The following is a 12,634-nucleotide window of genomic DNA, read 5'->3' as shown; positions in this document are numbered from 1 at the left end:
GTAAGTGCCAGGGACCCTAGGTCCTTGATAAACAACAGTCAACACCTACAAGACATCCAGATAATAGGATCTGAAGACAAATAAAAGTGTTGAGGAGGTGGAAGGCAACTGTGATAAGATAGCCAGGGCAGGCCTCTGGGAGACCTAACAGGTGTCTAGACCTGAATGAAGACAAAGTACATTTTAGTTTAGCAATGTTTTTGTAGCCTTGCATTTAGTGGTGCTTTCTGTTTAGACTATTTTACCAGTAGACTCCAGCAAAAGCAGGGTGATACCATGGTAGATGTCTCACAAGTCACATTTGTACTGTTTGGCCCACATGCACTACAAATCAAACTTTTGCTATGGTAACTACTTGTTATACACTTTCTACTGTGACATCTCCCAAGAGTAGGCAGCATTAAGAGAAGCTAATGTGAGGTTCCTGGAAACCCTTCTACCTCCGGGCACCTATTTTTATACTTTTTTATTTGGAAACAGGGACTCTTAAGCCAGAGCGGCTAGCTTTAAACCTGAGCGATCCTCCTGTCTCCGCCTCCCAAGCGCGGGACTACAAGCTTGCGCCACCACGCCCGACGTCCTTAAAATATATTAAAGACAGCTGGGCGTGGTAACGCACATTTGTAATCCCAGCATTTGGGAGGCTGAGACCGAAAGATCGTGGTTCGTGGACACCCTTGGCTGCTTAGACCCTTTGCAACTCAATGAGACCCTGTTTCAAAATAAAGAATAAAAAATAGGGCTGGAAGCCGGGCATGGTGGCACAGCTTATAACCCCAGTACTTGGAAGGCTGAGATGGGTGGATCTGGCAGGTTTGAAGCCAGCCTCAGTTACTTAGTGAGGTTCTCAGCAACTTAGAGAGATCCTATTCCCAAATAAAACATAAAATAGGTCTGGGAGTGTAACCCAGAGGTAGAAGGCCCTGGGTTCCATTCCCAGTACTACCAAAAAAAAAAAAAAAAAAAAAAAAAGACACCGTGGGTGTATCTTGGAGGTAAAATGCCCCGGGTTCCATCCTCAGTACCGCAAAAAATGAATAAATAAAAAATAGCCGGGTATGGTGGTACACTCTTGTAATCTCAGCATTTAGGAGGCTGAGACAGGAGGATCCCTGTTCCCGAACAGCCACAGCTACTTAGTGAGGCCCTTTGCAACTCAGTGAGACCCTGCTTGAAAATATAGAATAAAAAATAGGGCTGGGGGTGTAGCTCAGAGGTAGAATGCCCCTGGATTCCATCTCCAGCACCACTATATATAGAGAGATAATCTATCTCAAGGAGTTGAGTTGGGGAGATTAAAACCATCTCAACATCTTCAAACTGCTGTCCCATTCAGTGGCTAACTCTTCTCCATACAATAATGCATCACATTTTCTCTTTCCATCAACATTGCTCCTCTTTATGGTTGGCAAATGATGTCTTCAAGATGACCAAAATCTCTTTTACTGCTCCTTTAGTTTCCTATGGTAAAATTGTTTCTTACATATTAGATTTTACATGTGGTGTTCCTTTTTATGCTGGGGATTTAACCAGCGCCTTGCTCAGCTAAGCAGGCAGGCACTCTATCACTGAGCTATACCCCTAGTTAGGTGTTTGTATTGAAGTACTCAACTCTAGAGCGTATCGTGCAGTCCCCACAATATGATGTCCTCAACAAACTAATTTTGTGTGCCAGACATTGTACTAATTGCTAGGGACAAAGTATACAAAAGAAGAATAAACAAGATCTCTGCTTTTGTTAGCTTATAGTCAATATAAGAGACAAACATGGACACAAATATTTAGGCACCATGTTCATGTACAATTTGCTAATAAAAGGCACTGATGAAAGAACCACCTTATTCTCTATGCTGAAATCCAGAAAAGGTTCTGAAAGCCAGTAATATATGAGCCAGGTCTTGAAGGATGAATAGGTAGGTGGAGAAGGGAGGGTCCTAGGGGTTTTAATCAGGCACCAAGAGAAATGGACACTGGTGAAGGGAGATCAATAAGCAAACAAATGAGGCTGGAAAGATGGGAGTGGGACAGTGGACCAGATTCTAAAAAGCTTAGTAGCCTGGCTAATAAGTCTGAACTTTATCTTGCCTTTGAGGAAAAAAACTATTGAAGTTTTCCAGGAATAAGGTTACGAACAAGACAATATTTACAATTTGTAAAGAACACAAGATGGATTGTAGATAAAGCCAGTCAGAAGGAAACGAAGATTAGCAAAGAGGTTGCTGCAATAGTTGGGAGCCTGACCTAAGACAATTACAGCAAGAAAATAAGTTAAATCTACATGCAACGGACAGTGGTGGCGCACACCTATGATCCAGGAGGACTGTAGGTTGCATACCAGGCTCAACAATATCAAGACCCTGTTTCAAAATAAAAAATAAAATAGGGTATAGCTCAGAAGTAGAATGTCCTGTGTTAAATTCCCAGTACCCCCCAAACACAACTATGTATAAAGTGTCAAAAAGTAATGAGTAAAGGGTCTGATGAAATCAAGGAAACTTCAGAGAGGAGATGACATTTGTACTAAAGAAGGAAATTTTGCCATGCCAAAAAGAAACACAGATAGACACAGAGGAAAATGTTCAACGATGAGAGGGAAAAACCTAAGAATGTCTGATGACCTGAGATCTTGTTAAAGTAGTAATTCTCTTCTTTTAAGATCAGCCAGTTGGTAATTATTTACTGAAAACTTAATATGCCTAGGATCTTGAGGAATCAAATACAAATTTAAAAATAATCTTTCCCAAAATGTACTTGGAAATTCATAGGCAAAATTTTATTTATTTATTTATTTATTTATTTATTTATTTATTTATTTATTTATTGTGGTACTGCGGGTGGAACCCAGAGGCTTTTCTACCTCCAGGCTATACTCCCAGACCTATTTTTACTTTATTTGGAAAAAGGGTCTCACTAAGTTCCTGAGAGCCTCACTAAGTAGCCGAGGCTGGCTTCAAAACCTGTGTGATTCTCCTGTCTCAGCCTCCTAAGTGATGGGATTACAAGCGTGCGTCACCACACCTAGCTCACAGGCAAAATTTTGATCACAGGAATAACTGAGATCACACTTTTGGTCCATGGGCTCCAAGTAAAGAACCTCTGAATGCCATTAAGAGTAGGCCTGGGGTGATGTAGTTGGCTTGGTTAAAAGTTGAAGTCAACTGGAGCCAAGGTTGTAAAAGACCTTTTATTCCAAAGCTAAGGGATCGGGGTAACTCAATTTCAAAGCCATTTTTTTTTAAACAGAGATTGTTTCATTCAGTCCTCAAAACTATGTATTTACGCAGAGAACAACTAGTCATCATTCCATTTGCAAATGAGCTAATAAGATTTAAAGAAAAAGACAACGTGCAAGTTCACTGAGGTAGTTTACAAGGTGAAGCCAGTCCCGAAGCACCCTTAATCTGTGGTTTCAGTTCCAGAGGTCAACGGTAGTCCAAAAATAATAAATTAAAAATTCCAGAAATAAATAAATCATCCCTTTTTCCAGAATGTCCAAACTGCATACACTATCAGCCACTAGAGTCACTCAAGAGCCAGAGAAGCCTGATATGAAGTCACAATGTCTGTGTCATTTACTCTAGCTCATCTCATCTCTTAGGCATTGCATCGTCTCACATCATCACAAGAAGGGTACAACATTAAGATATTATGAAAAGGCCAGGTGTGGTGGTGCACGCTTGTAATACCCACGCTTGGGAGGCTGAGACAGAAGGATCATTGTACGCTGACAGCCTCCGCTACTTAGTGAGGCCCTTTGCAACTCAGTGAGACCCTGTTTTAAAATAAAGAATAAAAAATAGGGCTGGGGTTGTTGCTTGGAGGTAGAATCCCCATGGGTCCCATCCCAGTACCGCAAAAAAAAAAAAAAAAAAAAGAAAGAAAGAAAGAAAATCACATTCATATAGCTTGTATTACAATATACTGTCAGAGCTATTCTTTTTTATAATTAGTTGTTAATATCTTACTGTGCCTAATTTATAAATGTTATAAATTAGGTAAGTATAGGGAAAAACCACTATGACTTTGGTACTATCAGCAGTGTTAAGCATCTACAGGGATTTCAGAATGTACCTCATGTTTAAGGAGGGGGGACTACTGTATAGCCTGCTTGACTCAGAGTCCTTGTATTCAATCACTAATAAAGGAAAAACAAACATATGCAGTACCTACTTTAACCATAAAAATCTACAAAGTCAGCCAGGCATAGTGGCACATGCCTGTAATTCCAGTAATTGGGAGGCTAAGTTAGGAGGATCACAGGTTCAAGGCCACCCTCAGAAACTTAGCAAGGCCCCCAGAAACTTAGTGAGCCACTATTTCAATTAAAAAAAAAGTTGCAATCCCAGCATTAGGGAGGCTGAGACTGGAGGATCGCAGTTCGCAGACAGCCTCAGCTACTTAGTGAGGCCCTCTGCAACTTAGTTAGACCCTGTTTCAAAGTAAAGAATCAAAAATAGGGTAAGGAGTGTAGCTCAGAGGTCGAATGCCCCTGGGTTCCATCCCCAGACCCGCAAAAAAGAAAGAAAAAAAAAAAAAAACAGGGCTAAAGGTATAGCTCAGAGGTAAATTACCTGTAGAGGTACAACTATCAGTACTGAAAACAAAAAACAAAAAAACCACTACAGTCACAGTGAGTCTAGTACCTAAATGTGTCCCATATAAACATGGTTTACTTATAAAATTCATTTGTCTGGTATTCTCAAAGTAGTCACTCATCAAGTACTTTAAAATTTGTTAATAAAGTTTACTTTAAAAAGTCTTCAGCCGGGCCGGGCCTGGTGGCACATGCTTGTAGCTTGGGAGGCGGAGACAGGAGGATCGTGCTGGTTTGAAGCCAACCCCTCCGGTTTAAGAGACCCTGTTTCCAAAAATAAAAAGTATAAAATAGGTCTGGGAGTGAAGCCCGGAGGTAGAAGGGCTTCCAGGAACCCCAGTACCACACACACACACACACACACAAAAAAAGTCGTCAGCCAGGCATGGTGCCGCACACTTGTAATCCCTGTGCTTGGGAGGCTGAGTCAGTTGGATCGCACAAGTTCAAAGCCAGCCTCAGCTATTGAGTGAGGCTCTCAGCAACTTAGCGAGACGCTGTTTCCAAATAAAATATAAAATGGGTCTGGGAGTATAGCCCAGAGGAAGGCCCCTGGGTTCCATCCCCAGTACCACCAAAAAGAAAGTCTTCAAGCTTTGTGCAAAAAATAGAGCCCATAGTTGTAAACCTTTCAGAATCTTGGTTCCCAAAACAGAGAAAAATTTGAGGAGACATCACCAATTTTTCAACAGAATAAAAATTTTGTGTGTGTGTGTGGCGCTGGGGATTGAATCCAGGAGCATTCTATTTCTGAGCTATACCTCCAGCCCTATTTTTTATTTTTATTTTGAAATAGGGTCTTGCTAGGTTGAAGAGAGTCTCACTATTTGCTAAGGCTGTCCTCGAACCTGTGATCCTCCTGTTTCAGCCTCCTAAGTACTAGGATTACAGGCAGCATCACCCCACCTGGCCTGTGATGTTAATATTTATTATCCACACTATCTGACAATGTTTTCAGAATAGGAACCGAGTGACAAAGAGAAGGGAAAAAAGCCGACATCCCAGTCACTGAATACGCATTTTTATTGAATACAACTTGATCTAAGTACCATTTTCTTAGCAACTATCATTTGTAGAGTTTTATTTATCATCTTTACAAACTCAAGAAAATTTAAAATGTGCCTAAAATGAGACGTTTCTCTATCCACACATATGTTAGTTTATTTCTTGTGTTCCTGCAGTTCCAAAGATAAAGCTATTTAAGTGCTGCAAGAAATGGAAGGAATATGGTCCCAGCCGGTTGCAGAAGGGATCTATTTGGTACAATCTTCTTCAGGACATTTCCAACTAAACACCTGCTGAAAATACATTTGTAGCAGTAAACATCCCTTGAATACAGGTCAATACATTCCTGGAATACAGCATCCCTACCTTTTACTTACTCCTAGATTCCCATCTTCAGTGTGTAGTTATAATCAGTGTATATTAAGTGAATAAATGAATTATAATCTGCCTTTCAAAAGCTATTCATTCAACCAACCTAAAACTTTTAATTTTCTTGTGTGTCTGGTGATCAAGGACACAGTTGATTTTATCTGGGCTACTGGAAAAAATGTAACAAAATATTATGAAGTTTTTGTAAAGAACTGTACATTGCCTTCTGTTTTATTATTTATAAAAAGCATTATAAGAAGATAAAGGTCAGCCTGGCATTGTGATCCTAGCATTTGGGAGGCTGAGACGGGAGGATCGCAGGTTGTGGACAGCCTTAGCTACAACTTAGTGAGGCCCTTTGCAACTCAGTGAGACCCTGTTTCAAAAAAATTAAGAATTAAAAAAATAGGGCTGGGCTAGACATGGTGGCACATGCTTGTAATTCCAGTACTTGGGAGGCTGAGACAGAAGGATCTGGGTTCGTGGCCAGCCTCAGCTACTTAGTCCCTCTGGAGCTTAGTGAGACCCTGCTTCAAAATAAAGAATAAGCCAGGCGTGGTGGCGCACGCTTGTAATCCCTGCACTTGGGAGGCTGAGACAGGAGGATCGCACAGGTTCAAAGCCAGCCTCAGCTACTTAGTGAGGCTCTCAGTAACTCAGTGAGACCCTGTTTCCAAATAAAATAGAAAATAGGTCTGGGAGTATAGCCTGAAGGTAGAAAGCCTCTGGGTTCTACCCCCAGTACCAAATAAATAAAGAAAGAAAGAAAGAATAAAATCAGGCTGGGGATGTAGCTCAGAGGTAATATGTCCCTGGGTTCCATCCCCACTACCGCAAAAAAGAAAGAAAAAGGACAAAGGTCAATTAAAAAGATATAATTTCTCAGTCACATTTTACCCAAGATTTTTAAGAAGTAATAATCACAATTAGGACCCAATTAACTCTCAATCCAATGTGCCTTCTATTACAACCTAATGATACAAGAACACGTGGGGGGGGTACTGGGGTTCCTGGAAGCCTTTCTGGGCTACACTCCCAGACTTATTTTTTTTTTTAATATTTTTATTTGGAAACAGGGTCTCTTAAGCCAGCGAGGCTGGCTTCAAACCTGTGGGATCCTCCTGTCTCCCCCTCCCAAGCGTGATTACAAGCATGCAGCACCACGCCCCGCAAAAATGTTTTTGGAAAATTCTCAAGAGAAAAAACTTCACTGAGTAAACAAATTACATATACTTTCTTTTAAAAATTCATCTGGGTCAGCCGGGCGTGGTGGCGCACCCTTGTAATCCCCGCGCTTGGGAGGCAGAGACAGGAGGATCACGCAGGTTCGAAGCCAGCTGCGCGCGCTGGCTTAGGAGACCCTGTTTCCAAATAAAAATGTAAAAATAGGTCTGGGAGTGTAGCCCGGAGGTAGAAGGGCTTCCAGGAACCCCAGTACCACAAAAAAAAAAAAAATCATCTGGGTCATCATATCTTCAAGTGTTATCAAGACTTATGATATTAAAACATTCATTAAAACATGTGTGGCTGAGCATGGTGGCACACGCTTGTAATCCCAGCATTTGGGAGGCAGAGACCAGAGGATAACGGTTCACAGACAGACTCAGTTACTAGCGAGGCCCTTCACAACTCAGTGAGACCCTGTTTCAAAAAACAAAAAGAAAGCCAGACATGGTGGCGCACTCTTGAAATCCCAACATTTGGGAGGCTGAGACAGGAAGATAATGGTTTGCGGACAGCCTCAACTACTACTTAGTGAGGCCCTTTGCAACTCAGTGAGACCCTGTTTCAAAAAATAAAGAATAAAAAATCGGGCTGGGGGTATAACTTGGAGGTAGAATGCCCCTGAATTCCATCCCCAGTACCACAAAATAAATAAGTAAATAAAAAAATAGAATAAAAAGTAGGACGGGTGGGTATAGCTCAGAGGTAGAATGCCCCTGGGTTCCATCCTCAGTACCACAAAAATAAACAAGTTAAAAAAAAAAGACTAAAAAACAGGACTGGGGATGTAGCTTGGAGGCAAAATGCCCCTGGTTCCACCCTCAGTTTAAAAACAAAGCCGGGCGTGGTGGCGCACGCTTGTAATCCCCGTGCTTGGGAGGCAGAGACAGGAGGATCACGCAGGTTCGAAGCCAGCTGCGCCCGCTGGCTTAGGAGACCCTGTTTCCAAATAAAAATGTAAAAGTAGGTCTGGGAGTGTAGCCCGGAGGTAGAAGGGCTTCCAAGAACCCCAGTACCACCAAACAAAAACAAAAACAAAAAACAAAAAACAAAAACAAAAAACTCAACAGGTAGTGTGACTCTCATCCACCTGTTTCAAAATAAAAATAAAATAGAGCTAGCAGAGCATGGTGGCTCATGTTTGTAATCCCAGTACTTGGGAGGCTGAGACAGGAGGATCACAGGTTCGAAGCCAGCCTCAGAGTGAGACCCTGTTTCAAAATAAGAAATAAAAACCAAACTAGGCATTTAGGTTGGGGGTAGAATGCCCCTGGGTTCAATCTCCAGTACAATAAAACAAATCTGGAGGCCAGGCATGCTGGTACACATTTGTAATCCCAGTATTTGTGAGGTTGAGCCAGGAGGACTACACATTTAAGGATAGCCTCAGAAAATCGTGAGATTTTTTTGTTTGTTTGTTTTGTTTGGTGGGACTGGGGTCCTGGAAGCCCTTCAACCTCCGGGCTACACTCCCAGACCTATTTTACATTTTTTTTATTTGGAAATAGGGTCTCTTAAGCCAGTGAGGCTGGCTCCGAATCAGCGCAATCCTCCTGTTTACGCCTCCCAAGAGCAGGGATTACAAGCGTGCGCCACCACGCCTGGCCAAATCGTGAGATTTTTGGCAACCTAGCGAGACACTATTAAAAAATAATAATAAAGGGCCGGGCGTGGTGGCGCACGCTTGTAATCCCCGCGCTTGGGAGGCGGAGACAGGAGGATCGCGCAGGTTCGAAGCCAGCCGCGCTGGCATAAGAGACCCTGTTTCAAAAATATAAAATAGGTCTGGGAGCGTAGCCCGGAGGAAGAAGGGCTTCCAGGAACCCCAGTACCACCAAATAAATAAATAAATAAATAAATAATAATAATAATAATAATAATAAAGACTGAGGATGTAGTTAGAGGTAGAATGCCCCCGGGGTTAAACTATCAGTGCCACACCAAAAAATAAATAAAAATTAAAAATCTAAGTTGGGATCAGTGGCACATGCCTTTTAGTTCAGTACTTAAGGGGCTGAAACTGTAGTTCAGAGGTAGAATGCCCCTGGGTTCAATCCTTAGTACCAAAAACTGAATAATAAAATGCCAGCTGCAAGCACTAGAAATAAAGCAGAATAGCCAGGCATCATGGCACACTCTTGTAATTCCAGTACTTGAGAGGCTGAGACAGGAGGATCGCAGGTTCTATAGCCAGCTTTGGTAACTTAGGCCTTCCACAATGTAGTGAGATTGTTTCCAAATAAGAAAAAAAAATCAGGTTGGGAGTAAACTTGGAGGTAGAATGCCTGGGGGGGGGGTGTTCAATACCCCCAAAAAGGAAACAAAGCAGAATACATACGTTTGATATATTTGACAAGCCTCATTCTGACTGGCCATATTCATTCTTGTTATCTTTTCAGGAAGGTAACACAAGCTTAGAAGCCTTAGTCAAAACTTGCAGTTCTTCTGTTTCATACTCCCCCACAATTAGCTCCCTCTTCTTCAATGGAAATCTGTGTCCCTTCTAATCTCTACCTTTGGTATCTAAATGCTGTTCCCCTCAGACCTTCCATGACACATTTTCATACTTTCAGCCATAAAGCCTATCCTATCTAGAATGGTTTCGAACAGTTCTAAGCACATATTATGTTCAATAATTAGTGTGTGTGTGTGTGTGTGTGTGTGTGTGTGTGTGTGTGTGTGTGTGTGTTACTAGGATTGAACCCTGGGCATTCTACCTCCAAGCTACACCCCCAGTTCTATTTTTCATTCTTTATTTTGAAACAGAGTCTCACTAAGTTGTGGAGGACCTCACTAAGTAGCTGAGGCTGGCTGGGAACCGGGATCCTCCTGTCTCTCAGCCTCCCAAATACTGGGATTACACGCATGTGCCACCAAATCCAGCTTATAATTAACCTTTTAAAATTTACTTTTGCTAGGTAACTGTCTTTTCCACTAGGCTGTCTCATGAGGGTTCTCTCCTCACCACTGTCTCAATATCCTCTTTTTACAACATTATCGAAATGGCACCAGAAAGGCTGTCATTTCTACTAACTCAACTATAAGCTCATCAAGGGTAAATAATGTGTCTTATTCATGTTTCCTCAGCACTTGAGAAAGTGCCTGACACTATTCTATGGAATAAATACTTGTAGAATAAATGAGCCTAAGTAAGAATGGTTATTAGCCAGGTGTCCTGGGGAACACCTGTAATCCCAGCTATTAGGGAGGCTGAGGCAGAAGGATCTCAAGTTCAAGGCCAAGTTGTATAATTTAGCAAGACCCTGTCTCAAAATAAAATTTAAAAATAAGGCTAGAGGTGTATCTCAGAGAACACTTCTGGGTTCAAACCCTAGTACCACACACATACCCAAAAGAATGGTCATTACTATTACTAGGAAAGAGGCAGGGAAAAATTACACTTTGATATAAAATAGTGCAGGAAAATGCTGGAGTTGTATAACTGGAGTGATACAATGTATGGAATAGATTAGCAAAAACAAAATTCTACTCAAAGAGATCCTTGCTTCTGGCAGACAGAGGGGGAGGAGAAGCTCTAAAGCAAGTCGTGTGTGTGTGTGTGTGTGTGTGTGTGTGTGTGTGTGTGTGTTAGTTAACAGGGTACTATATTCAGAGGCATTCTGAAGCTACCCCCTAGCCATATTTTTTTTCTCTTTTTACTTTGAAAAAGGGTCAAACTTGTGAAGAGCCTCACTAAATTGCTGAGGCTGGTCTTGAACCTGCCATCCTCTTTTCTTAGTCTCTCAAATACCAGGATCACAGGCATGCGCCACCATGCCCTGTTAAACAACTTTTGATTCTGCTTTGGACCAATCCAGCAAAAAACCATCCCGCTAAATTATAACTTTAGAATGCCACAATTTATTCAGCCCACTCCACTGCTTATTAAGAGTTCAAGTACCAATGTACTACGGCTATTTTGTATTCTCTAAGGTATAACAGGTGAGGAGCAATGGGCTGTAACCTGATAGGACAAAGACCAGAAGTAGAAATAACAAAGGCAAATATTTATATTTGTAAAGAGACTTGAACACACAGAAAAATCTTGATCGTGGAGCTCAAACTAAACACATCCCAAAAATATGTAATCATAGGTTGGGCCCAACATGGCAAAGAAATGATGGATCAAACGACTGCCAAAAGAGACCACACCACATCTCTCTCTTCCAATCCTCTTCTACTCAAAGATTTTAATCACCACCACAAGGCTCCCCAGCCTCGTTCCTGGAAGCACGATCCTCAAACGAATTCAAAAGGGGTTAAAGAACGGCGTAAACATGTTCCTCCCTCTCCAAAAGGGGCAAAAACCAACCAACCAAACGGACCCACAACCAGAAAGCCCTAAATGCCTTTGAACGCCAACTACCATATCTTTTAGGGGCCAGGGGTCGTTGACTCCAAAGGAAAGTCTCTGCCCCCAATACACCTCTCGGGATTATTCAGGAAAACCTGGGCTTTCCGGTTCGGAGATCGACACACCACTCAAAGAAGCACCTCCGGGCAGAAACGATCAGTCAGTCCCTCAGGGGGCAGTGGCGCTTCCACCGCCCGGCCAGGACACGGGCAACGCCAATCGGGCACGGCCCTTCCCGGGAGCCGCAGGCGCTCCTGGGGCTCAGTACCGCCCAGCGCTACCCGCCCCAACAGTGACCCGAGCCGGGCTGGGCGGAGGGGGCCCGCGATCGGGCTGCGGGGCTGGGCCTTCCCGGCCGGGGGCGCGGCGCGGCGCGACACGGGGGTGGTGGCTTTCAGTCCAGGCTCGGCGCAGCCGGGGGGGATGCGGGGCCTCTTCCCCTGGCCTCCCCACCCCGCCGCCCTCAGCCAGCCAGCCTGCCCCTCACCTGGCAGAAGCTCCGGCAGTAGTTCAAAGATGAGCCCTCCGACACCTCCTGCTCCCTCAGCTCTGTCTCCAGCTGCCACAGACACGGTCGCAAGCCCGAGGCTCCCGGCGCCGGAGATGCAGGGCGATGACCGCGAGCCATGGACTCAGTCTCGGCTCCGTCTCCGGCTCCCGCTCCCGCCGGAGCCTCAGCCCCGGCCCCGGAGGCGGCGGCGGCGTCTCCCTTTCCGTCCGCCATCTTCCCACGGCCCAGCAGCGCGTAGGCAACCGAGCCACGTGACTCGCCCGGCCCCGCCCCCGGTCGCCCGCGCGCGGTGACGCACCGCCTGGCGACGCCGGCGCCCGCCTGATTCCGTCATTGGGGCGCCGAGGGCTGGTCCGCTCCTCCGCCCGCTCCGCGGCCGCCCTAGCGACAGCCTAGCAACCGCTGGCCGAAGCTCTATCTAGTCCACCTCGGTTCTTGCAGACCCTTCGGAGAAGTGCGGCCACGGAGCCGGAAATTCCTAGAGACAATGCAGAGGTCCAGGAGGTGACAGCCGAGCTGCGCTCTGAAGAACGAGGGAAGATACCCCTGGGAGGAGCCTAGAGAACAGCATCCCGGG

At 44.1% G+C, this 12,634-nt stretch overlaps 1 protein-coding gene across 1 annotated transcript in view; it reads right to left on the bottom strand.

The window, feature by feature from the left end:
* Positions 1-12,270, bottom strand: part of RLF (RLF zinc finger) — a gene marked incomplete at both ends in the record, with an annotated part of 71,380 nt that extends 59,110 nt beyond the window's left edge. Inside the window, one exon of the mRNA XM_080691820.1 lies at positions 12,034-12,270. Within this exon, the coding sequence (XP_080547946.1) occupies positions 12,034-12,270 (237 nt within the window). The remainder of the gene's footprint in view (positions 1-12,033) is intronic.
* Between the last annotated feature and the right edge of the window lie 364 nt (positions 12,271-12,634).

This window comes from Muscardinus avellanarius (genome assembly GCF_963383645.1).
Source record: "Muscardinus avellanarius genome assembly, chromosome: 3".
Classification (NCBI taxonomy): Eukaryota; Metazoa; Chordata; class Mammalia; order Rodentia; family Gliridae; genus Muscardinus; species Muscardinus avellanarius.
The sequence above is the reverse complement of the archived record's forward strand: the minus strand, read 5'-3'. Positions and strand labels throughout refer to the sequence as shown.